We start from the raw sequence: 27647 nt of genomic DNA on the forward strand, positions 1-27647 counted from the left end.
GATCCTCGACGTAGGGGGCAGTCTTTCACCGCTCTGTCCCTAATGTCTACTCCCGTTGCTTCCGTGCGCAATGACTTTCAACGTGCTCAAGCCAAAGAGGCGCACATTGGTCGGGAAACCTGGGTGGGTAAGCTAACGATGAGCTAGCTAGTCCACGCAGACTGGGAAGTGTCAAATTCTCTGAACCCTGCCGGTTATCTTGATTTCGATATACGACTATGAAATAACGTCGACTTTTGGCAACACAAGTGCAACGATATTGGAGGTGAGTGATTTAGCAAGCTAGCGATGCACTTGACTTGTTTTAGCTCTTGCGGCTATCTATCGTTAAATAGCTAACGTCAATTTGCCTAACAAACTAGTTAGTTAGTCTGATCACAGATGGCTAACTAGCTATAGTAGGAGTCTTTGTTTTGACAGTTCTGACAACTAACGTTAACTACCTAAGTCAACTAGCTAGCTAGGGATAACCAAGACAATGTGAACGTTTTAGCTCGCTTGCTTGCTTGCTAAAGTAGTTAACCGTTAGCTAGTTGATAATCTTCGTGTTGGGTAGACTCAACTCTGCTAACATAACCATAGTTCATCCATTTTGAACTAACTAGTTTACTAATCGTAGTTAGATAACGACTCCTAACTAGCTTAGAACATGATTGGCAAGTTAGCCTATCTAACGTTGATTGAATGACATCTAGCCAGCCAATGAGTTAGCTAACGTTAGTGTCTGGGAATTGTAGGTAACGTTAATTCATTGGACAGCCTTGAAATGAATTTGACAGCCAGTCTACGTTACAGCAGGAGACTGACTGTAAAAGTTATCTAACGTTAGATGCTGCAACAATATCCCAAGAGACATGCAGATCTCTTAAGTGTATAAATTATGATGTGTAGGCCGTCATTGTAAATAAGAATGTGTTCTTAACTGACTAGCCTAATTAAAATAAAGGTTACATTTAAAATTAAATGTAAAACATGATAGCTAGCTTCTTGCTCAAGTGGGAGAATGTTAGGCTAAAAACTGAGCATGTAAACAAATGCTGTAACATAATTTACAAATGTAGTTGCTTTTTTCATTGCACTCACGGGCCTTTACCCTGACAACAAAGATCACAAGAAAGTGACAGAGGGACTGGTTAAACTCATCTAATCACCTAATCTGACTCTTGATGACTGACTGGGCTGCCAAATGTATTCTCTAAATTTTAGCTACTTGTCAGCAACCTTTGGAGTCAAATTAAATCATAGTTTTACCTCGGGTTAGTTGCGCTTTCAACTGTAACATCATTGGTTACTATTTGTGGCAATGAACAGTATGATGATCCCTAAATGCCCCTGGGCGGTGTGTTTCCTTCCTCCACTCCCACAGTGAGCACTAATGAGGCAGGAGGATTGAAGGAAGAAGCAGGTGTCCTTGTGGTGCATTGGGAGACAGCAGTCAGGAGGAGGACAGGATGCTGGAGGTAGAGGAGTCAGGCCCAATGGGGGCTGAGGGAGATGAGGAGATGGAGCTGTGTGGCGGTGACCTGAGAGTGGAGGTGATGAGGCTGAATTTGGAGCTCCAGGAGGCCAACGAGGAGAAACTGCAGGCGGCCCGGTATGGCCTGGTGGTGCTAGAGGAGAGCGCCGAACTGAAGAAGAAGCACACCCAGCTGGAGGAGGAGCACGAGACTCTCAAACATGAGCTGCAGCAGCTAAAAGAGGTCAGCAGAATCTCAGTCATTTTTCTAAAAAGCAGAAACACTATAATCGGGCCATTAAAATAAATGTTCAATATAGCTAATATAAACCTTACTTGCACACGTACAGCTACTACTATGTGTGCATGGTGCTGACATTGTCTGTGGTTGAGTTGAGACGAGACCTCGTTCATACGTTTCTTATGGCTTTGTCTAACACTAAGTACTTCCGTGTGAACAAGTGCCAGTCACACATGTCTATCTATTAACCAACCTGGGATTCGCCAAACAACGGGCTTGCTGTTAGTACCCAAATCAAATTTTATTTGTCACATACACATGGTTAGCAGATGTTAATGCGAGTGTAGCGAAATGCTTGTGCTTCTAGTTCCGACAATGCAGTAATAACCAACAAGTAATCTAACTAACAATTCCAAAACTACTGTCTTATACACAGTGTAAGGGGATAAAGAATATGTACATAAGGATATATGAATGAGTGATGGTACAGAGCAGCATAGGCAAGATACAGTAGATGGTATCGAGTACAGTATATACATATGAGATGAGTATGTAAACAAAGTGGCATAGTTAAAGTGGCTAGTGATACATGTATTACATAAGGATGCAGTCGATGATATAGAGTACAGTATATACGTATGCATATGAGATGAATAATGTAGGGTAAGTAACATTATATAAGGTAGCATTGTTTAAAGTGGCTAGTGATATATTTACATCATTTCCCATCAATTCCCATTATTAAAGTGGCTGGAGTTGAGTCAGTGTCAGTGTGTTGGCAGCAGCCACTCAATGTTAGTGAGTCAAATTTGATTTGATTACCCAAGCTTTTAGCAAAGTGGTTCTGATCTAAGAAATCATCACAATCATAATGTTGCTAGGTAGCTGTTAATCCAGTGTTGCATAGCGAGTTATTCATTGCCTACTGAACATTTGATAGGTCCCTTAAAGATACTCTATCATGTTGTTGCATGTTACTAGCTTGGCTGAATGAAAGTTCCCCAAGACTCAAAACGAGGCCTGGTGTTTATATGAATAATTCAGTTTGTGTGATCAGGAGGACAGGTCAGTTTCTGCTTCTGTAGTGCCATACGATGTTGATGTGTATAGATATGTTACAGTTTATCTCTACTAGAAATGTTCCATATGCACAAAAAGCTTATTTCTCTCAAATGTGTTCACATCCCTGTTAGTGATCATTTCTCATTTGCCAAGATAATCCATCCACCTGAGAGGTGTGGCATATCAAGAAGCTGATTAAACAGCATGATCATTACACAGGTGCTGGGGACAATACAATACCACTTTAAAATGTGCAGTTTTGTCACACAACACAATGCCACGGATGTCTCATGTTTTGAGGGAGTGTGCAATTGGCATTCTTACTGCAGGAATGTCCACCAGAGCGGTTTTCAGATAATTTGTTAATTTCTCGACCATACGCCGCTCCAACGTTGTTTTGGAAGTACATCCAACCGGCCTCACAACTGCAGACCACCTGTATGGCGTTATGTGGGCGAGTGGTTTTCTGGTGTCAACTTTGTGAACAGAGTGCCCCGTGATGGCAGTGGGGTTATGGTATGGGCAGGCATAAGCAATTTGAATGCTCAGAAATACCATGTAGAGATGAGGCCCATTTCTTTTTAAGGTATCTGTGACCAACAGATGCATGTCTGCATTCCCAGTCATGTGAAAACCATTCATTAGGGCCTAATTAATTTATTTAAATTGACTGATTTCCTCATATGAACTGTAACTCAGTAAAATTGTTGTATTTAAAAAAAATTGTTCAGTATAATTCCAATGCTCATCTAAGATGCTTTTTCTGATGCAGACAACATTATGGTATTAGGGGTAAACATACCAGGGAAAAACACCTATCAGAGTCAAAGCACACATCATTATCACTGTATAAAGGTTATTAAGTGTCATTCAAATAAAGAAATAATCTGAATATATTGTAATTGTATTTATTCACATTTGGGTAATATTGTTTTTGACCACTCATTCCAACTAGGCCCCTTGCCTACCTTCTAACAGACCCTGTACAGTTGAAGTCGATGTTTACATACACTTTTTCAACCACTCCACACATTTCTTGTTAACAAACTATAGTTTTGGCAAGTCGGTTAGGACATCTACTTTGTGCATGACACAAGTAATTATTCCAACAATTGTTTACAGACAGATTATTTCACTTATAATTCACTGTATCACAATTCCAGAAGTTTACATACACTAAGTTGACTGTCTTTAACAGCTTGGGAAATTCCAAAAATGGTGTCATGGCTTTAGAAGCTTCTGATAGGCTAATTGACATCGTTTGAGTCAATTGGAGGTGTATCTGTGGATGTATTTCAAGGCCTACCTTCAAACTCAGTGCCTCTTTGCTGGACATCATGGGAAAATCTAAAGAAATCAGCCAAGACTGCAGATTTTTTTCTTCTTCTAGAACTCTACAAGTCTGGTTCATCCTTGGGAGCAATTTCCAAACACCTGAAGGTACCATGTTCATCTGTAAAAACAATAGTACGTAAGTTTAAACACCATGGGACCACGCAGCTGTCATACCGCTCAGGAAAGAGACGCATTCTGTCTCCTAGAGATTAATGTACTTTTGTTTGAAAAGTCAATCCCAGAACAACAGCAAAGGACCTTGTGAAGATGCTGGAGGAAACGGGTACAGAAGTATCTATATCCACAGTAAAACAAGTCCAATATTGACATAACCTGGAAGTCCGCTCAGCAAGGAAGAAGCCACTGCTCCAAATCCGCCATAAAAAAAGCCAGACTAAGGTTTGCAACTGCACATGGGAACAAAGATGGTACTTTTTCGAGAAATGTCATCTGGTCTGATGAAACAAAAATGGAACTGTTTGGCCATAATGACCATTGTTATGTTTGGGGGGAAAGGGGGAGGCTTGCAAGTAGAAGAACACCATCCAAACTGAAGCGGAGGGTGGGGGGGGGTGCTTTGCTGCAGGAGGGACTGGTGCACTTCACAAAATGGATGACATCATGAGAGAGGAAAATGATGTGGGTATATTAAAGCAACATCTCAAGACATCAGCCAGGAAGTTAAAGCTTGGTCACAAATGGGTCTTCCAAATGGCCAATGACCCCAAGCATACTTCCAAAGCTGTGGAAAAATGGCTTAAGGACAGCAAAGTCAAGGTATTGGAGTGGCCATCACAAAGTCCTGACCTCAATCCTATAGGAAATTAGTGGGCAGAACTAAAAAAGCGTGTGCGAGCAAGGAGGCCTACAAACCTGACTGTTACACCAGCTCTGTCAGGAGGAACGGGCCAAAATTCACCCAACTTATTGTGGGAAGCTTGTGGAAGGCTACCCGTAACGTTTGACCTAAGTTAAACACTTTTATAGGCAATACACTCAATTACTATTTGGTAGCATGTAAACTTCTGACCCAGTGGGAATGTGATGAAAGAAATTAAATCTGAAATAAATAATTCTCTCTACTATTATTCTGACATTTCACATTCTAAAATGAAGTGGTGATCCTAACTGACCTAAGACAGGGAATTCTTACTAGGATTAAATGTCAGGAATTGTGAAACTCAGTTTAAATGTATTTGGCTAAGGTGTATGTAAACTTCCGACTTCAACTGTACATATGCATAGCATGTTCTGGGTAAACACCACATTTTATGCAACTGAATGACTTGTGCACATTTCTTTTTGTTCATTACCTCCTGCAACAACATGACCGAGAACCCAACAACCTGGTGTTCAATTGTGTAATTTAGTAGACGTTCTTATCCAGAGTGACTTGCAGTTATCAGGATGAGTAGAGGTAACTGAAGTAAGCCTCAATTGTTTTAGGTTGGTCTTGTTGAGATTGCTGCTGTGCTCTGAGAGTCTGTCTCCACCTGCACTCCCAGTATCAACCAAATCTAATTCACTAACCACATTTTGTTTTTTTAATCACACATTTTTCACTTCAATGTTACATGTGAAAGGAAAGCTGCTATGGGGCATACTTGTATTTTACATATTAATTAGTTCCAATTGCAGTATGACTTCAAGAGATTTTGGGTTCTATACCACCCCTATAATGTTGTGATGTTAAATGAGTATAAGCTGTTTGCTTAGAAGTTGTAACTATCAAATTACATTTGTGGGGTAAAGTGAACAAAGTTGTCATTTGAGAGAATGTATTCCTCTTTGACTTGTCTCAGATGAAACTGGTTTGTACCACATTCTCAACTGATGACACGTAGGCATAAGATATGCATGGGATGTACTTAATATTCAAGACTGCTCAGGTTTCGACAGCTGGTCTGTGGAGTCCTATTACCAGTGCCACCGATATACATCTTTGTAGTCTTGGGTCTAAGTAGATGTGCCACTTGGCACCGTGTTTTAATTTCCAGCTTGCCTTTCATGGTGCACCCCACTGATGACCCATGTGCCTTACATACCACCATATGGTGGTCACACGAACAACTGGACACCCAAATAAATGGCACTTTTTTTTTGTTGTCTTTGTCTGTCTGTGGTCTCTGGCAGACTCTGGATGACGCCCAAGTAAATTCCGCTCTTTTTGCTTTGTCTGTGTGTGCAACTAGGCTCTGTCAGACTCGGTGACCTGCCACAAGCGTGCAACAGCATATGGGGAGACCCGTGAGGAGTGCCTGTTGGAGGAGACTGCCAGCAAGGAGGCTGCCATGGCAACCAGCATGGCTGAGTTGCAGGCCGAGTTACGGCAGGCGCGCCTCGCTCTGGGCAACGCTCACGCTGAGATAGACCGACAGGCCGGCCTCTCCTCCCAGCTGAAGAAGGTATTAATAGCTATCATTCACTGACATACCTAATGCTTTACACACCACTATTCACTTATATGGAAGAATGTAACTATTTAGTAGCATTTGTACATCTCTCCATCTAACAGAGAAATGTAGGTCTCAGTTAAATAGGCTCATTTTACACTCTACTTCCTGCTAGTTTCTTGTGTGTCAAGAGCAGTGTGCAGTGCTTCCATAACATTGTGTTATTAGTTCAACTGTATGCTGAGAGTGTGTGTTTTTCCCAGGAGTGTGAGTGTTCAGAGCTGGAGAAGGGCCACATGAGGAATGAGATGAAGGAGTATAAGGTGCGGGAGCTCCGTCAGCTCCAGGACAACAGTGAGCTGGAGGAGGAGAACACCTGTCTGCAGAAACAGGTGTCTGTACTCAAGGAGAACCAGGTTAGAGCTCCTCCCTTCTAACCACTCATCTAACTGATAATAATACTCAGTTAACACAACAGGGCCTTGTTCAGTAGGGAGAATGTTTTTGAAACTGGGAGGAAAAAGCTGAACCTGTCCAGTTAAAAACACTGCTTTTAGTTTTCTATTGCTACAGTGTGCCCTACTGAACACAACCCTGGTCTCCCATCAGCACCTCCAGTACAACAGCCAGTAGTTGGGCCAAAATACTCCTATTCTTCTCAAAAGGGTCATGGAATGTGTACCTCGAATGACTCAGTACCTTGTGTAACCGCTGAGAAATGTGCAACGTCATAACAAACGTTAAAAGTGTGTTAGTTAAAAAATATATATATTTTTTGCCCAATTTCGAGGTATCCAATTGTTAGCCGTTACTGTCTTGTCTCATCGCTACAAGTCCCGTACGAGCTCGGAGAGACGAAGGTCGAGAGCCATGCACAACCCAACCAAGCCACACTGTTGCTTAATAGTTGGGCCAAAATACTCCTATTCTTCTCAAAAGGGTCATGGAATGTGTACCTCGAATGACTCAGTACCTTGTGTAACCGCTGAGAAATGTGCAACTTCATAACAAACGTTAGGAGTGTGTTCGTTAATTATTATTATTTTTTACCCAATTTCGAGGTATCCAATTGTTAGTCGTTACTGTCTTGTCTCATCGCTACAAGTCCCGTACGAGCTCGGAGAGACGAAGGTCGAGAGCCATGTGTCCTCCGAAACACAACCCAACCAAGCCACACTGGTGCTTAACACAGAGCTGCACCAATGTGTCGGAGGAAATACCGTACGCCTAGCGACCTGGTCAGCGTGCACTGCTCCCGGCCTGCCACAGTTGTCGCTAGTGCGTGATGAGACAAGGATATCCCTACCTGCCAAACCCTCCCTAACCCGGACGATGCTAGGACAATTATGTGTTTCCCCCCATGGACCTCCCGGCTGCGACAGAGCCTGGGCTCGAACCCAGAGTCTCTGGTGGCACAGCCTTAGACCACTGCGCCACCCGGGAGGCCCTGGAGAGTGTTAGTTTCTTAATGGGGGGTTTCAGATCATTCTGTGGTAGTGCTGAGCAATTAGTGTTTTTAAAATAACATTTTTTTTTTTTTTTAGGTCGGTTCGATTATTTAAAAAAAGATATTGTTTTTAGTTTTGATTATTTGGGTTTAATGCTGTAACACAGAATAAAACAATGCATTCCCGTGATGGTAGTGACTGCCCATTACTGCTTATCACTTATTAACCATTTATTCAAATTACTTTAATAAAATATTTCAGTTGTATATATTACATTTGTTGTATTTAATTACTTTATTATTTCATCTCATCTCTATATAGCTGCTACCCATGCTGTCTGACAAAATCAGTACTTTGTAAATAAGGCCTACTTTTGACTGAATATTAACTAGCAATCACTTTGATCATGTATTTTCAGGTAGAGATACCTTGCGAAGCGACACTTGCTCTCTATATCCCTCATGATCGCGCATTCTTGTCTCTCATAACAGGCGTAAAAGAAACACAGAACGGACAAGTAGATGTTCAATGGATTATGGTCATTGTAGCTAGTTTAGTGCATAAAATGTGGTAATTATGCAGAATATTGGCTTGTTGGAAACTACATCTCCCTACTACATCACACAGTTCAGGCTGGATCTGATCTCTCTATAGAAACCGCAATGTGCGCCTTGAGCTCACAGGAAATAAACTAGCAGAATATAATTTAAGGTAAAATAACTGTTAATCGCTCAGCACTATATTGTGTTTGGTAGGCTTCTATTCTTCCTGTCCATTAAGTTTCCGTCTCCTACTGGGTTTAGACTATGAGGGTGTGTGATGAGTATTCTTTCCAAGTGGTTCATGAATAAGGGCTAGCCTTGTGTGTTGGGTTTGGCTGACAGTGCCTTCCCCTGTCGGTCTGACACACACACTCATTGTTGGGGAGTCATCTCAGATGGGATACAATGGCATCTCTGATGTGGGAAGTCTCTACGAACAATCGGGACAGATTTGATTCTCATCCTGGTCACGCATAAGCATACTGTAAATGTGATGTAAACTCATCTTACTCATCAACAAAAAGCTGAGGGATGGGCCTGGAGAAATGTAACCACTCTCAGATTAATAGACAGCTATGGATGGAAGGACTGACCATCCATGATATCAACATTATTGTTTTAACCATGTTATGAGGCTATACATTTACAATGTTTATAAACATTCGAGGAAAACCAGCTTATATTTTGGGTTCTCATGGAGTGTGACATTTGAACTAAGCTCATGAGGCATTTATAAGTTATATTCTTCAAGAATCAATTAATATATAATTTGTAAGTTCAAAAATAGTTTTAGCCACTACAGATTACCCTTTTTAAGTCTATCAAAAGTGTGCAAGTTCCTATGGAGTTTCTTTTTTTATCAGCTTGAATTAAATTGAGCAATAAAAGCCCCTCTTTTATTCCATAGGCTGGGATCCTCACTGTGCAGCTGTTACAAGAGCACATTGTTCACTTGGCTGTCCACTGGTTTCAAAAACAATGATTAATAGGCAGCTCAAACTAGTTTAATTCAAACATTATTGGGTTCAAATACACATTTAGATTTGTGAACAGCCACCCACAACAACCACAATCCGTAAGGCGTAAATAGCTAAATGAGAGAGCAGCAGTGTGAATCACATCAATGTGCTATGTAGATAACAATAAGTAATATCTGTATCACCGTAGACTCCACCACTGCTGTCATCCTTACCTCCAAGCGTTTATTTAAGTTGTATAATCTATGGATGCCGACAGCAGTCCCACCATTGCTATCTAACCTCCAAACAAGCTTCAATGCCATACAACACTCCTTCCGTGGCCTCCAACTGCTCTTAAACGCTAGTAAAACCAAATGCATGCTTTTCAACCGGTCGCTGCCTGCACCCACATGCCCGACTAGCATCACCACCCTGGATGGTTCCGACCTAGAATATGTGGACGTCTATAAGTACCTAGGTGTCTGGCTAGACTGCAAACTCTCCTTCCAGACTCATATCAAACATCTCCAATCGAAAATCAAATCAAGAGTCGGCTTTCTATTCCGCAACAAAGCCTCCTTCACTCACGCCGCCAAGCTTACCCTAGTAAAACTGACTATCCTACCGATCCTCGACTTCGGCGATGTCATCTACAAAATGGCTTCCAACACTCTACTCAGCAAACTGGATGCAGTTTATCACAGTGCCATCCGTTTTGTCACTAAAGCACCTTATACCACCCACCACTGCGACTTGTATGCTCTAGTCGGCTGGCCCTCTCTACATATTCGTCGCCAGACCCACTGGCTCCAGGTCATCTACAAGTCCATGCTAGGTAAAGCTCCGCCTTATCTCAGCTCACTGGTCACGATGGCAACACCCATCCGTAGCACGTGCTCCAGCAGGTGTATCTCACTGATCATCCCTAAAGCCAACACCTCATTCGGCCGCCTTTCGTTCCAGTACTCTGCTGCCTGTGACTGGAACGAATTGCAAAAATCGCTGAAGTTGGAGACTTTTATCTCCCTCACCAACTTCAAACATCAGCTATCTGAGCAGCTAACCGATCGCTGCAGCTGTACATAGTCTATTGGTAAATAGCCCACCCTTCTTCACCTACCTCATCCCCATACTGTTTTTATTTATTTACTTTTCTGCTCTTTTGCACACCAATATCTCTACCTGTACATGACCATCTGATCATTCATCACTCCAGTGTTAATCTGCAAAATTGTAATTATTTGCCTACCTCCTCATGCCTTTTGCACACATTGTATATAGACTCCCCCTTTGTTTTCTACTGTGTTATTGACTTGTTAATTGTTTACTCCATGTGTAACTCTTTGTTGTCTGCTCACACTGCTATGCTTTATCTTGGCCAGGTCGCAGTTGCAAATGAGAACTTGTTCTCAACTAGCCTACCTGGTTAAATAAAGGTTAAATAAAAAAAAAATAAAAAAAAATTGGAAGACATAGCTTGGACTGTAGCCTACAAAAGCCTATTTCTGCTCTTTTCCCACAATCCATCAAACGTATTTAGTGTGTCATCGTAGTGGTCTCTGATTTGTGGTCCGACTCGCTCAGGTGGAACAAACTTAAACTTGCACCCTTTTTCAATGCTGATTTGAATGTCATTGAGAAACTGTCAACAACAATAAATTCCGCAAAGATCCTTTCTGAATGTAAAGGTAATATCCTTAAGTAATCAAGATTTTCAAAAGTATCTCTAATCTGATTACAATATCTTTGCTGGTCGCGTAACAGATTACAGTTACCATTTTTTGTTGTTGTAATGTACATGTAATCCCCAACCCTGCCCGTAACACTCAGTCCTACACTCCGAGTCTCTGTAATCACATGGCCTCTCTCTCGTCTTGTCATCTGCAGGTGGAGTTCGAGGCGGTGAAGCTGGAGCTCACCCACAAGGAGGAGCAAGACGACGTTCTCCGGGCCCAGCTGGAGGAGGCGGCGCAGCTAAGGGAGATCGCCGAGCGTCAGCTGGACGAGGCCCTGGAGGCCCTCAAGGAGGAGCGGGAGCAGAAGAACACCCTGAGGAGGGAGCTCTCGGCCCTAGCCCTCAACCCCTTCGACTCGGTCACACACCTGGAGATGCAGCTGGATGACAGTGGGGACAGCGGAGGGGACCGGGAGCAAGAAAAGGATAGCGGTTGCAACGACGGCCCGGGGTCTGGTTGCGCTCCTCCTAACCCCAAGGCTAATGGGCACGTCCAGCGCTTCTCCACCCCCAGGAACAGTGATGTGTTCCTGAGGCCTGCCCCTGGCCTGGTGTCTGACCTGCTCAGCGAGTTGCACCTCTCTGACGGACAGAAACTCAAACAGCAACTCATGCAGGTATGCAATGGGATCAAAACCATGTACGTACTGGTACATACTCTATGGACACTAACTCATTTCAAGTAATCATCGGTCTTCACTTTCAGTAAGTAATTGTTGGAATGAAAAAAGATTGTAACAGAGATGGTCTGTAGACTAGTAGTTACGTGTGTCAATGTCTAGATTTAGGTCTCTGATCAGCAGTACTTCTTGCCATGGCGATGTCCTATATATGAGTTGTAAAGGTTTCATTCAGGTAAGCTTCCTGCTATAGACCACATCCTGCTACAGATATCATTGGATCACTTCGTGTAACTGTACTGTCAGTAACTGTTTGAAACGGCCTATCAAACACCACATTGCGCATTCAATTACCACTTTTCTACACTTCTTTCAGCTCCACAGTATGCTCTGTCCCAACCAATAATTTATTGTCCTATTTCAGTTGTGTAAATGTATAATTTATAAAGCACTTAGCCGGGGGTTGGTATGCTGCCGCCCTGGCCCAGAAGATGTCAGGACTACTGAACGAGCATGTTGAGGCTGTGTGTCTCGAGTGCTGCTCCACGTCATGAATAATGCAGTGAGATTGAAGGCACTGGATGGTGAAATGTGTGTGTGTACCGTCTCAGAGAGAACCTCTGCTTTTGTCTCAGCAAAGATGGATCAACCTGGAGAAATGTATTACTGACATTTGTCGCGTATTGAATGTGCCATTTAGTTCAGCCACCCAAATGCTTGCTGGAGTAATCTGACGCATAATTGGCACTTTGAAATGCCCTGGAAAAGGGATAATAGAAAATTGCATTTATATTTACAGTACCAGTCAAAGGTTTGGACACACCTACTAATTCAAGGGTTATTCTTTAGTAAAAAATATCTATATTTTCTACATTGTAGAATAATAGTGACGACCTCAAACTATGAAATAACACATATGGAATCATGTAGTAACCAAAAAAGTGTTAAACAAATCAAAATATATTTTAGATTCTTCAAAGTAGCCACCCTTTGCCTTGATGACAGCTTTGTACACTCTTGGCATTCTCTCAACCAGTTTCATGAGGAATAATTTTCCAACAGTCTTGAAGGAGTACGCGCATATGCTGAGCACATGTTGGCTGCTTTTCCTTCACTCTGTGGTCCAACTCATCCCAAACCATTTCAATTGAATTGAGATCATGTGATTGTGGAGGCCAGGTCATCTGATGCAGCACCATCATTCTCCTTGGTCAAATAACCCGAACACAGATTGGAGGTGTGCTTTGGATAATTGTCCTGGTAAAAAAAACAAATTATAGTCCCACTAAGTGCAAACCCAGATGGGATGGAGTATCGCTGCAGAATGCTGTGGTAGCCATGCTGGTTAAGTGTGCCTTGAATTCTAAATAAATCACTGACAGGGTTACCAGCAAAGCACCCCCACACCATCACACCTCCATGCTTTACGGTGGGAACCACACATGCAGAGATCATGCGTTCACCTACTCTGCATCTCACAAAGACACGGCGGTTGGAACCAAAAATCAAACATTTCCAACAGTCTAATGTCCATTGCTCGTGTTTCTTGGCCTAAGAAAATCTCTTCTTATTGGTGTCCTTTTAGTAGTGGTTTCTTTGCACCAATTTGACCACGAAGGCCTTATTCACGCAGTCTCCTCTGAACAGTTGATGTTGAGATGTGGCTGTTACTTGATCTCTGAAGCATTTATTTGGGCTGCAATCTGAGGTTCAGTTAACTCTAATGAACTTATCCTCTGCGGCAGAGGTGACTCTGGGTCTTCCATTCCTGTGGCGGTTCTCATGAGAGCCAGTTTCATCATAGCGCTTGATGGTTTTTGAGATTGCATGTGAAGAAACTTTAAAAGTAATTGAATTTTTTCCGGATTGACTGACCTTCATGTCTTAAAGTAATGATGGACTGTCGTTTGTCTTTGTTTATTTGAGCTGTTCTTGCCATAGTTTGTACTTGATATTTTACCAAATAGGGTGTACTGCCAATTTGCAGCTACTCATAGTGAGGATTTGTTCAGTTAGCTACTTGCGTAGGTTTTGGTTTAAATTGGTTTATAGAGCAGCACATAAATAGAACATAAGTAAAATAAGAAATTATAAGAAAAATGTAGAAAATGTCCATCAGTGGCTACTTTGAAGATTCTCAAATATAAAATATTTTCTGATTTGTTAAACACTTTTTTTAGTTTACTACATGATTCCATATGTGTTAATTCATAGTTTTGAGTCTTCGCTATTATTCTACAATGTAGAAAATAGTAAATTGAATGAGTAGGTGTGTCCAAACCTTTGACTGGTATCTATATATCTGTATCTATAATGCCTCTTTCCAGCAAAGATGTTTTTGTCTTATTTTCTGTTTTTCCATGTCTCTTTCCCCAGGCTGAGAGGGATAAGACTGGTCTGGCTAACACGGTCCAGGACCTCCAGAGGCAGTTGGAGCTGTCCCAGCAGGCCTTCAGTGAGCAGGAAGACAAGGTGGGCTCTCTGACCCAGCAGCTGGAGGCTGTGCAGCTGCAGAAACACATCCTGCCACAGGGGAAGGCAGCGGGAGACCAGGGGGCCGGGAGCACCAGGACCCTGGAGAACAGGTTGGCTGACTACGACTATGAGCTGGACGTGAAGAGCACAGAGGTGCTGGAGGCCCGGATGAAGGTGGCCGGCGAGGAGCTGCTGAAGCTGCGTGAGGAGCTGTCCCAGGCGGGGAAACGTTACTCGGCCCTGGAGCAGCGCTGCCGGCAGGAGAAGGAGCGGTGGAGGGGAGAGGCCCATGAGCTGGCTGAGAAGATCCGCCAGTGCATCAAGTCCAGCCGGCAGGACCAGGAGCGCATCAGCGAGCTGGAGAAGGAGATCGGCGTGACGAGGAAAGTGGCTACTGATTCTGAGGGTCATCTCAGCGTGGCACAGGAGGAGCTGCTGGCCTTCTCTGAGGAGCTGGCCAACCTCTACCACCATATCTGTGTGTGCAACAACCTCACGCCCAAACGCGTCACCCTGGACTACTACCGCGACGGGGCCAGGGGCCAGTCAGGGGGGAGTGGAGGGAAGTCCAACCACCTGCACCCCCATCCCCATCACGGACGTAACAAGCGACGCTCCAATGAGTTGTTTGCGAAGGCAGTGCACGGAGGGGATGGAGACAGCAGGCCTGGTACTCCCCAGGATTCCCGTGACAACTCCCCCACCCCAGTCTGCCCCAGCTCCCCCACCATGGACTTCAGGGACCCCTCCAACGTCCGCAACCTGGTGGCTGTCATCCGCTGCCAGATCAAACACCTCCAGGTACGAGTGCGGCCGCCATATTGTCTTCCACTCAACATACATATTTAATGGCCACTTCAGTAAGGTCGTAGTATGCTGAATTCTGATCCCACAGTCCCGAATGTGTTATTTGGCCTCCGAAAGCTTTTAAGCAGCTTGTCTGGCGCTTGGCATTGATCGGGAAAGCGGATATCTGTAGATTGTAGATCACTAAGACTACATATGTAATAATATTTCAATTGTGGTTATTTGTCTTCCTTTATGAGGATCATTTTGGAATCCTTGCTTTGTTTTGGGTTGGTAAACTTTGATAAAGGCTGGGACGATAACCAATTCTAACACATGTTGTGCTGAGTGGTCCATCGCTTTAGTGAAACTGAAAGTAATAGCTAATAACGATACTAGCCTAATAACTCATGGTTTGTGAACTGCCTGCCCCAGGTTGCGGTGGATTTGTGTCGCCAGAGGGGCACGTTGCCCTATTCGGGAGGGATCAGCTGCGGAGGGGAGCTGGAAAGCGAGGCCCTCATGGAGGAGGTGCTGAAGCTCAAGTCTCTACTCAGCACCAAGAGAGAGCAGATCGCCACTCTGAGGACGGTCCTCAAAGCTAACAAACAGGTACAGACAGCACTGCAGACAAATCACTCAATGGGCACGCCAAGTTGAACACACACAGGACACATACACAACCAGTCAGACTCCGAAAGGTCACCGTAAATCACTATTGATCTTGAAATCGGTCATCAATGAGTGTTGAAAATAAGTTTAATTCCCTGGCGGATCTATTCTTCCATTCAGGGTTTGTCTGGCTGAATGACTCTCATTCACACTCTGACCTGTAATCCTCAGACCAAAGTCTGTAGAGAACATTCTTACTTGATAACAACTGAACATTTAACAGGTCTTCCTCTGGTCTTTCTCCATTGTTTTGCTTGTTGTGAAGCTTGCTTTCATCCTGTTCTATTTCCTTGGGTATCTGACCCATAGCAACAACAGTAAAGTTTTGCTCCAGCTTTCTGTCAATAAACCCCTTCTGACGGCTAGATCCACCAGTCTGCCTGCAGGGCACATTCCTCTGTTCAGTTCACTCTTTCATCTTTTTTTTTAGATGAATATTTATTTTTTCCATGAACAGTTGACATGATATTCCCTAAGAAGAGGGGGAAGGGGTAGGCTAGACGTCATTGGATGGTCTGAGTGTAGAGATGGAGAGCTGTAGTTGGAGAAGGATGACGTTTTCCTCAGAGATCTTCCAGTACACTGCTCCTTTCTCCCCTCTACTCTGTATGCATCCCGACATGGCTGACCTGATTCTGCTGTCAACCCCTCCTCACTCTCCTGGTCTCGCTTTGTCTCGCTTTGTCTCGCTTTCTCTCGCTTTCTCTCGCTCTCTCGCTTGCTCTCTCGCTTGCTCTCTCGCTTGCTCTCTCGCTTGCTCTCTTGCTTGCTCTCGCTCTCTCCCTTGCTCTCGCTCGCTCTCTCGCTCGCTTGCTCTCGCTTGCTCTCGCTCTCTCTCTCGCTTGCTCTCGCTTGCTCTCGCTCTCTCTCTCGCTTGCTCTCGCTTGCTCTCGCTCTCTCTCTCGCTTGCTCTCGCTTGCTCTCGCTCTCTCGCTTGCTCTCGCTCTCTCGCTCGCGCTCTCTCGCTCGCTCTCGCTCTTGCTCTCTCGCTCGCTCTTGCTCTCTCGCTCGCTCTCGCTCTTGCTCTCTCGCTCTCGCGCTCTCTCGCTTGCTCTCGCGCTCTCTCGCTTGCTCTCGCGCTCTCTCGCTTGCTCTCTCGCTTGCTCTCGCGCTCTCTCGCTTGCTCTCGCGCTCTCTCGCTTGCTCTCGCGCTCTCTCGCTTGCTCTCGCGCTCTCTCGCTTGCTCTCGCGCTCTCTCGCTTGCTCTCGCTCGCTCTCTCGCTTGCTCTCGCTCGCTCTCTCGCTTGCTCTCGCTCGCTCTCTCGCTTGCTCTCGCTCGCTCTCTCGCTTGCTCTCGCTCGCTCTCTCGCTTGCTCTCGCTCGCTCTCTCGCTTGCTCTCGCTTTCGCTCTCTCGCTTGCTCTCGTGCTCTCGCTCGTTCGCTCTGTCTCTCTCGCTCTCTGTCTCTCGCTCTCGCTCTCACGCACACGCAAACACACACTGTAAGGCTAACCTTTGCTCGATTAGGGTAGCCTCTCTGTCTTTCGCTCTCGCTCTCACGCACACGCAAACACACACTGTAAGGCTAACCTTTGCTCGATTAGGGTAGCCTCTCTGTCTCTCGCTTGCTCTGTCGCTCGCTCTGTTTATTATGAACTTAATATGATTACATTTCTGCTTAAGCTTCCTTTGTTCCCCACAGTGGCACACTGCTAGAAAAGCCATTTCATTCAGTAAAGCTTTGACGGGGTACATGCTGTAGTTCTTGCTTCTGTTTAATTAAAGGGTTGATATTTTCATCGCTACAAATATGTCCCATCTGTGTTAATTTTGTCAATAAAAATAGTGCCAAATATTCGTGAAACACTTATTTTTCAGAGGCAAAAGACTATAACTGGCTAAATAGAACCAGAAAAAAACTAAAATTATTTTTCATTTCAGTTGACTAAAATTATCTGAGTACTAAGTGGACAGGACAAGAGTTTTTGGAGAGATTGAGAACTTTCCAGTGATGAGCAAAATTAATGAGCAGCACCGATGCGCAGCCCACGCCACAGCCTACATCAGCTGGTGAGCTACAGACAGGCTCCGCCTCTGATTTTACACATCGCAGACGACTCTCTTGCTTCCCCGTAGCTAACTAGTCTGCCTTCTAGTTAGCTACCCTTTACCTGGTTAAAAAACAATCCCAGCATTCTCACTGGGCAAGACCTGGTCGAACCAGTGTTTCCACGTCATTTCAACCAAACTATGCAATGTGAGGACGTTGAATCAATGTGGAAAACTGATAGGATTTGCAAAAAGTTATCAACATAAGGGAATTTAGTATTTCACCCAACATTTAACCTAAATCCAATGACGCAGTGAAATTCTTGGTTGATATCTTGTTGAATTCCCGTTGACAACCAAATCGAAACTAGACGTTGAACTGACATTTGTGCCTAGTGTATTGAGTTTAATAGTAAAACAAGTATCGCTACAGTGTATTTGGAAAGTATTCATACCCCGTGGCTTTTTCAAAAACTGTAGTTTAGATTATTTTGCAAATATGTTAAAAATAAAGAATGGAAATATCACATTTACATAAGTATTCAGACCCTTTACTCTGTTGAAGCTCCCTTGGCAGTGTTTACAGCCTCGAGTCTTCTTGGGTATGACGCTACAAGCTTAGCACATCTGTATTTGGGAAGTTTCTCCCATTCTTCTCTGCAGATCCTCTCAAGCTCTGTCAGGTTGGATGGGGAGCGTCGCTGCACAGCTATTTTCAGGTCTCTCCAGAGATGTTCGATCAGGTTCAAGTCCAGGCTCTGTCTGGGCCACTCAAGGACATTCAGAGACATGTCCCAAAGCCATTTCTGCATTGTCTTGGCTGTGTGCTTAGGGTCGTCGTCCTGTTGGAAGGTGAACCTTCGCACCAGTCTGAGGTCTTGAGCGCTCTGGACCAGGTTTTCAGCAAGGATCTCCATGTACTTTCCTCCGTTCATCTTTCCCTCGATCCTAACTATTCTCCCAGTCCCTGCCGCTGAAAAACATCCCCACAGCATGATGCTGCAGAGAGTCCGACCCAGAGAATCTTGTTTCTCATGGTCTGAGAGTCCTTTAAGTGCCTTTTGGCAAACTCCAAGTGGGCTGTCATGTACCTTTTACTGAGGAGTGGCTTCCGTCTGGCCAGCTCTAGGAAGAGTCTTGGTGGTTCCAAACTTCTTCCATTTTAAGAATGATGGAGGCCACTGTGTTCTTAGGGACCTTCAATGCTGCAGAAATGTTTTGGTACCCTTCCCCAGATCTGCCTCGCCACAATCCTGTCTCCAGAGCTCTACGGACAATTCCTTTGACCTCATGGTTTGATTTTTGCTCTGACATTCTCTGTCAACTGTGGGACCTTACATATACAGGTGTGTGCCTTTCCAAATCATGTCCAATCAGTTGAATTTACCACTGGTGGATTCCAATCAAGTTGTAGAAACATCTCAAGGATGATCAATGAAAACAGGATGCACTGGAGCTAAATTTCGAGTTTCATAGCAAAGGGTCTGAATACTTATGTAAATAAGGTATTTCTGTTTTTTATTTGAATTACACTTGCAAAAAATTCAACCTGTTTTTGCTTTGTCATAAGGGGTTATTGTGTGTCGATTGAGGGGGAAAAATGATTTAATCCATTTTAGAGTAAGACTATAAAAAATGTGAAAAGACTGCCTGCTTTTCTATGCTCAAGGGAGAGAAAAACAGTCTTATAATTTGTAGTCTCGCTCAGCCCTCCCACTTTCCCCACTGCATTTCATAGCCAGGTTCTGTAGCCAAGCCTCAGGAAAACAGATTCTAACCCTTACCGTTCAAAAGATAGAACCCGTAATACCGGCACTACATTTTAGATTTATTTTTTTCAAATCTAATTTTGTTTAGTAATTTTTTTATATATATTTTTTTACCCGTTTTGATTCTCCTCAATTTTGTTGGTATCCAATTGTCTTGTCTCATCTCTGCAACTCCCATAAGAAATTGGGAGAGGCAAAGGTCGAGAGCCGTGTGTCCCCGAAACACAACCCAACCAAGCCGCACTGCTTCTTGACACAATGCCCACCTAACCCGGAAGCCAGCTGCACCAATGTGTCGGAGGAAACACCGTGCACTTGGCAACCTTGTCAGCGTGCACTGCGCCCTGCCCGCCACAGGAGTCGCTAATGCGCGATGGGACAAGGACATCCCAGCTGGCCAAACCCTGACGACGCTGGGCCAAATGTGTGCCACCCCATGGGTCTCCCGGTCGCGGCCGGCTGCGACTGAGACTGGACTCGAACCAGAATCTCCAGTGGCACAGCTAGCCCTGCCTTAGACCACTGTGCCACTCGGGAGGCCTGCATTTTACATTCATAAAGCATATCGCGGGCCGTTCCTAAAACAAGGCTACTTGCGGACCGGACCATTTTAACCATATGTTTAGGCTACACCTTGTTCAGTCATGTTACGTCATTAGCTAGCTATAGATAATAACCTGGGGCGCGTTCAGCGGGACGCAAAGTTTTGGAACATTCAGATAGCAGAACAAACATGCCTCTCTGACATGTTGAATAACGTTGGTTCGATTAATTGAATTTCTGTCTGCAGTGTTGGAAAACGTTATGCAACTGAACGTGACCCTGGTGACATTACCAGTAGCCTATATGCAAACATTTGGTGGCACAGAAAGAAAGGGAAAAGGATAGCAAACAATTTGACTCAATTCCTCTTGATTCTACACTAATCTGACTGGGTATATGACTTTTATTTTGAGTTAATGTGGACCTAGTGACTCAGACACGAGCACTTGGACCAGGACTTCAGCCATAGGGACTCGTGACTTGGACTCAAGCACGGGGACTTTGGACTCGATTCGGAATTGAAGTTTAGTGACGGAGGTGCAACCCATAATACTTTGCGGCACCATCTGGTGACTGCGACGCTGTCCCTCTCTTACGCGCGGTTGGTTTGTATGTAATGTGTAATATCTTTGTAGGCTGAATTATGAATTTACATCGGCAGATGATTCTCGTACATGTTTGTCATATTTCTGCTGTTGGGAAGAGAATAGGGTGGTATGCAGAACAATATGTTGGTAGGACAAGGTTATGTACGTTTGTGCACATGGCAGTCAGTGATTTCTGTTTACTAGAGGTTAATGAGGCAATGCAAATGTGATGTGACTAAAATGAAAGGGAATATAGTTGACTAAATTTTGACTGCAAATGGACTAAATCAGTATTCAACTGACAGACTTATCTACTTAAAATGACTACGACTAGACTACATCTAAATAGAATGCCAAAACGACCAGTGCCCCATCCATACAATCATGGTCATTTTCTTTGTTCAGTTGCACTGACAGATGAGAGGTCAACTTTGAAGTGTGTTTTGTTCTTGATATTACAGCTGGAGAACAAAACAAACAAGCCATAATGTTTCTATTCCAGACGGCAGAGTTGGCTCTGAGCAACCTGAAGACCAAGTACGAGACGGAGAAGAGCATGGTGTCTGAGACCATGGTGAAGCTGAGGAACGAGCTTAAGGCCCTGAAGGAGGACGCTGCCACCTTCTCTTCACTGAGGGTCATGTTCACCAGCAGGTACAGTCATTTTTATATACTCTCCTTTCATACTGAACAAAAATATAAACGCTACATGTAAAGTGTTGGTCCCATGTTTCATGAGCTGAAATAAAAGATCCCAGAAATGTTCCATACACACCAAGAAGCTTATTTCTCTCTTTTTGTGCACAGATTTGTTTCCATCCCTGTTAGTGAGCATTTCTCCTTTGCCAAGATAATCCATCTACTTAACAGGTGTGGCATATCAAGAGGCGGATTAAACAGCATGATCATTACACAGGTGCACCTTGTGCTGGGGGACAATAGAAGGCCACTCTAAAATGTGCAGTTTTGTATCACAACGCTACGGATATCGCATGTTTTGAGGGTGCGTGCAATTGGCATGCTGACTGCAGGAATGTCCACCAAAGCTGTTGCCAGAAAATGTCATGTTAATTTCTCTACCATAAGCCGCCTCCACTGTCAACATGTAACCACGCCAGCCCAAGAACTCCACATCCACCTTCACCTGCGGGATTGTCTTGAGACCAGCTACCTGGACAGCTAATGAAACTGAGTATTTCGGTCTGTAATAATGCCAATTTTTTTGGGGGGGGGGGACTCATTCTGATTGGCTGGGCCTGGGTCCCAAGTGGGTGGGCCTGATGAATTTTATTTTAATTGACTGATTTCCTTATTGTAACTCAGTAAAATCATTGAAGTTGTTGTGTTCATATTTTTGTTGAGTATATATTCACAATCACAGAGAATAACATCAATCTAGAGACCTGAGTTGGAGAAGCACTGTTTTCATTTCTTCTTTTTGATAATTCTGAAACAGAATTCAGCCTGGCAAGTGGATACGCTCCATTTCAAATCTCTGAGGAAAACACAGGAAAAAGTATTTACACTTTCTGCATCAATTAGTGTTATGCTACAATCAAAAATGTACATATTGCGTGACATTTGTCCAAAGTCCTGTGGTCGGCCTTGTTTTGCATTACCGTTCTAGGCCTCGTTTCCACTCGGCCTGCACATCCACAGACTATCCTACCGCTGCTGCTGTGAGCAGATGTAGACCTAGCAGTGGACAGACTCCCTCCAGTGGAACTAATTGTTCTCCAGCTTAAATCAGCTAAAGTTAATCGTCATGCTTAGTGTCTGTGCTCCTATGGCTCTTGTTTAGATGAGACAGTCCGACGTGCCATGACATGGTGGACTAAAGGTTGGCTACGTCCCAAATGGAGCCCTATCCCTTTATGCTGCACTACGTTTTAACCAGAGCCCTATGGGCGTTGGTTTAAAGGAGCGCACTAAATAGGGAATAGGCTGCCATTTTGGGACGCGTACTAGACATTGTCACTACAGTGTCGTCTAATCAGATTAGAGGCCTTTTACCACTCTGCAGTCCGCAACAATCCATCTTCTCACGTGCAGATTAGCACGCACATGCACTGCCCTGGACCGACCTGTGTCGGGACAGCCACTCCACGCAACGTTCCCTTCTCCCTCCCCACCCCTCTGTGTAGGGATCCTTCTCCCTCCCCACCCCTCTGTGTAGGGATCCTTCTCCCTCCCCATGCAGGCTATGCCCCTGACTCACTTGCGGTGCTCTGTGTGTTGGTAGGCAGATACAGTATTTGAGTGTTGGCATGTATATCCTTAATTAGTGTGTGGCAGGACAAAGGGATTTGGTTTTTTGTGTCTTGATGTTGGCTACACTGTTCGGGACTACGGTGTCTGTATTTCTAAGGTTTGGCCTAAGTAGGGGTGGGTGTTTAGCTGAAGTAGATTTCTTCCCAGTATGGGACCTCGTGTGTGTGTGTGTGTGTGTGTGTGTGTGTGTGTGTGCGTGTGCGCTTGACATTTTTATGTGCTTAATCATAGAATTGCATAATACTCTGATTGTACAAAACATACAATATTGAGTTGCACCCCCTTTTGCCCTCAGAACAGCCTCAATTCATTGAGGCATGGACACTACACTAAGCTCGGTCTCTTCTCTAGCGGCAGTAAATTCGCTGACGTTTGATTAGACCTAGCATTTGAAAGACCCTGTCTGATTCTGACTGACTGCATTGAGCACAGACCCTCTTGAAATGACTTGGTGAACTTTGTGTAATGGTGCCACCAAGTGGACATTTAGAGCAACTTCCCCACAGTGTCATGTTGACCTCACTCAGAAATTGTAACACTTATTCAATGAATTCGGAAACTAAACGTAGCTTTGTTTTTGTATTTTCTTGGCTTTCTCTCTTTCTCTTGGGTTTGTCTCATGTGAGCTTACTGTCGGTCTTCTCATCACCTTCCTAATATTGAGTTGCACCCCCCCTTTCCCTCAGAACAGTCCCAATTCGTTGGAGCATTGACTATGAGGTATCAAAAGCATTCCACAGGGATGCTGGCCCATGTTGACGACAAAGCGTCCCACAGTTGTCAAGTTGGCTGGATTTCCTTTGGGTGGGAGACCGTTCTTGATTCACACGGGGAAACTATTGAGCATGAAAACCCCAGTAGCGTTTCAGTTCTTGACACACTCAAACCGGTGCGCCTGGCACCTACTACCATACCCTGTTCAAAGGCACTTTAAATCATTTGTCTTGCCCATTCACCCTCTAAATGGCACACGAAAAACCCATGGCTCAAGGGCTTAAAAATCCTTCTTTAACCTGTCACCTCCCCTTCATCTACACTGATTAGAAGTGGGTTTAACATGTGACATCCGTAAGGGGTCACAGCTTTCAACTGGATTCACCTGGTCAGTGTCATGGGAGAGCAGGTGTTCTTAATGTTTTGTGTACTCTGTGTCTGTCATCTTCCTCTCTCTGTCTTTTCGTCATAGCTGTTGAGATATACAAAATATAATTCAAATATGTTTTGTCTAATTGCACAGTTCCTATAACATACTTAACTGTCTAACGTGTCTACTAAATGTGTGATTGTGTTGCTCTAACATGCATGTGTCTTCAGGTGTGACCAGTATGTCACCCAGCTGGACGAGATGCAGAGGCAGCTAGCGGTGGCGGAGGATGAGAAGAAGACCCTGAACTCCCTGCTCCGCATGGCCATCCAGCAGAAGCTGGCCCTGACCCAGCGCCTGGAGGACCTGGAGGCCCCTCTGTCCCCCCACGGCCTCGGCAGCAGCCCCCGCCGCGCCAGGGCTAAGGAGCTAGGCACCAAGACGGGCCGGAGCCCCCGCCGCAACAGCCCCCGCTCCAGCCCGGTGCTCACCAACAATGTGCCCAGCACCGCCACCCATCACCTCCGAGCCCTCACCCGCAGCATCCACACCAGCCCTGTAAGAACCCGGTCTTCCTCCACCACTACCTCCTTCCATCCTGACCCTCTTCCTCCCCTACATACCTCTTCCTCTTGTACCGCTCCCCGACCACGCAGAGCAGCCAAGCTCCCCAGGGATGCCACGTTCATTAGAAGTCGTAGTGTCACTGATGTGTTCCGAGCAGGGCTGAGTCTTTGGGAGGAGCAGGATGACACCCAGTCTGACTCCCGTAGAGGGTCGTCCAGCTCCCTGGATAGTGCCGTCTTTGGCCGTGCTTTTGTAAGTGGTGCCAGAGGGGCTTTAGGCCCTAATCGTGAAGGCACCTTTTTCTCCAATCGTACTTTGTGCTCCTCGTCCTCTGCCTCCAGAGTAAAGTCTTTCAATTCCAGATCGATAGAGAATCTGGCCTCTTCCAGGTCTTGCTGTGTCCCTTCTGTCAACATATTGGACAAACAGGACACTGTTAAGCCAGTGTTAAAGACAACCTTGGAGGTTTCTGTTCGTAGAAAACAACACAACGTTGTTTACAAATCAATTTCTTCAGAGATGACATCCACAAGCTCTTCCCGTTCAAATTCTGCTCCAACCTCAAGGTGCCTTACAGCAGCTCCCCTCTCTACCCCTAGTCAGACCAGTAGAGCTGGTAGAAAGACCAGACAGGCCCCAGGTCATAGAAACACTGAAGAATCACAGAGTAGTTTGAGTAGGCCCGGTTCTAGAGGCACCAGTGATCCACAACCAGCCAGGTGTCGTAGGTCACAGCACAGTGAATCACGCTCATGCAACCAATGACACTTTGACGTTTCGTCAACATGAGTTTTCTCTAGTCTCAAATAGTCGTAACCATTAACCAACTACCTTTGCACACCTTCAGCAGTGCTGAAGAATTTTGCCCAGATTAGAGAAAGTAAACTAGCATAATGCAATACACCCAGCCTCAGCATAGGTTTTGTACTAATAGCACCACATAGCCCCAGAAACTATTGTCAATTGCCAACCTCTTCATACCTGTTGTCTTAATCATTTGTTGTGTTTTGGATCGGTGACCGTATCCTTTTTCAGTTTGTTCTGGTCCTTTTGGTTTATTACTAAATGTCCTTTTTGTTTTTATGCATCTGCCTCCCCCTGTCTCTGCAGCGGTGAAACCAGTCAGCCATCCTGATCACCCCAATCCCCTGTGTTCTCCCTGTCGAACCCTCCTGATGTCATCATTCCTCCCAAGACATCCTCTTCATCCCAGACCCAGTGGACTGGCTGCTCCGAACACATCTCCCCACCTTCTGTACCGACCAAAGATGCCTCTACCTGCATGCAACCAGTAAAGGACTGTAAAAGAAGCAAAAAAGCTCATTTTATTTTCATGAAGTAAAGGATTGTTTTCCTGACCGGCACAGTATTATCTACCCTTTATTTGTCCTGCTGTCGACGTGTATTTATGCAAGGTTCTATATTCCACTTTGATGCTTCTGCATGTCTTTTTAACACTAGTGAAGACTTTTAGCCTGGCAACATGACAGGGAACGGGCTTCTGCCAGTGGTGTCAGACCGCATAGACAACTGCTCCTGACCACTATCCCTACATTAGTGCACTACTTTTGACCAGGGCTCATATGGATTTGGTCGAAAGTAGGGCAGTAGACGTGCCCCATATCAACACAGGTTTCATGGGCATCCCCCCCCCCCTGTAGAAATGGCTGCCTTACTGACCATATTGAAATACTAAAAGCACAGGGAAGAGTCTTGTCTCGCTCTTGTCTTGATGTTTATTTATTCCTCTAGCTCTTTGCATTTCCTACTGGCGATAACTGTTAAATCCTTGTCTTTCTTTGACGTACCTCACTGTTCGGCTTCGGCCTACCAGCCACGCCCTTCAGTCAGGAGATCAATATCGCTGATTTGAAATTACAAAGCCATAGTCTCAGGACTCAAGGTTAATATCACAGTTGAATTAACTAGCTCAGAAAAAGATTTGGGCGATATGTGATTGGCATGCTTCATTCAAAACTGTGCACATGGTTCCACATAGCCTGTGTGATATCACTGCTGTTCTGAGACTGAAGACCCTGCAGACATCTGTTCTTCAGGACCTTGTGAGGGCTGGGCCTCTGAGCCTGATGGTTCCATAGAAATGTCATTATTACTACAGGCATCTATTCATTCTAATTGTATTGGAAGGTTCTTCTCTCCTGGCAGCAGAGCTGCCATGGTCTTCTACAGGGGCCCTGCAGGAACCACACTGCCAGCCTCAGTACAGAGCCAATGGGATGACAGGATCTGAGCAGCAGACCCACATATAATCATATCTAGTAGCCTAACCTAAATGTTTTTTGGAGATGGCCTCTCTTTCTTATTTAAATATTCAAAAAAATGGCTGAGGTCAACTCTGTACAATTGGTTTCCGTCCTGTGTTTAGTGAAGGTCAATACATGATGCTAATTGGTGGTTCTAATTTTTGAAATAGTGCCTTGGTTTTTTCCTCCACTGCCTCCAGTCAGTAGATTTTAGACGTAGTCTTTTTAAAGATGAACAGTATTATTGAACACTGAACTGATGATGTGTGTATTTTATTTGTGTGATTATGGAGCTTTTCTTTGTTTGCTTTTGAGGAAACTAATAGGCTCTTTTTTTTGGTGCATCGTTGAGTAGTATGAGTTTACATTTTTCTGCTCTTTGAGCCCTCATTTTCTCACTCTTTCACCAATGTGTTTGTACATGTATTGTAAATGTAACTGATCATCATACAACATCAGTATGTATTATGTGGACAATGTGTCTCATCTGTAAATTGATTTTGTGTCGATAGAACCCAAATGGTGTTCATCAATTTCTGCGTATGTAAAGTAAGTTAATTTTATTGACCTGTGCACCACTTATTGTGTGATGGAGAATAAAGGAAGGCCACTGTCTGTGTCTGTAATCGTTGGACATGTGGTATTCTAAACAAACTCTTTTCCTTTTTAAAATGGATTTTGAGTGCTTTCCCCTAATGACTTGACAATTCAGAAGCTGAGGTAATGCTACTTTTGAAGCACGTTATGTAGCCAATTCATTTGATGTTAGATCCCTAGGATTCACGCAACTTATTGTGATTGGTTGAATGAAGTCCCGGCCCTTCCCCCTACACCAGGGGGCGTAGAGTGA

The 27647-nt window shown here is 44.5% G+C and overlaps 1 protein-coding gene across 2 annotated transcripts; it reads left to right on the top strand.

Annotated features, from left to right (window-relative positions):
• Nucleotides 1-27431, top strand: LOC109869184 (protein bicaudal D homolog 2). 2 transcript variants are annotated; one of them, XM_020459134.2, is made up of 10 exons: nt 2-265; nt 1367-1700; nt 6287-6499; nt 6751-6903; nt 11324-11788; nt 14168-15067; nt 15488-15664; nt 21114-21265; nt 24197-24524; nt 25644-27431. In XM_020459134.2, the coding sequence occupies exons 2-10, from the start codon at nt 1452-1454 to the stop codon at nt 25647-25649; spliced, it is 2643 nt and encodes an 880-aa protein (XP_020314723.1). In that variant the 5' UTR covers nt 2-265; nt 1367-1451; the 3' UTR covers nt 25650-27431. The 2 variants fall into 2 exon arrangements, with proteins under 2 accessions (XP_020314724.1, XP_020314723.1); XM_020459135.2 differs by lacking the exon at nt 24197-24524 and having other exon boundaries at nt 1-265.
• Nucleotides 27432-27647: the final 216 nt, after the last annotated feature.

This window comes from Oncorhynchus kisutch, linkage group LG24 (genome assembly GCF_002021735.2).
Source record: "Oncorhynchus kisutch isolate 150728-3 linkage group LG24, Okis_V2, whole genome shotgun sequence".
Taxonomy (NCBI): Eukaryota; Metazoa; Chordata; class Actinopteri; order Salmoniformes; family Salmonidae; genus Oncorhynchus; species Oncorhynchus kisutch.

Coding starts and splice junctions, on each gene's coding strand:
- LOC109869184 (XM_020459134.2), top strand. CDS start 1,452: ATGCTGGAGGTAGAGGAGTCAGGCCCAATGGGGGCTGAGGGAGATGAG. Junction 11,789..14,167: donor TCAAACAGCAACTCATGCAG/GTATGCAATGGG, acceptor CTCTTTCCCCAG/GCTGAGAGGGATAAGACTGG. Junction 21,266..24,196: donor AGGGTCATGTTCACCAGCAG/GTACAGTCATTT, acceptor ATGTGTCTTCAG/GTGTGACCAGTATGTCACCC.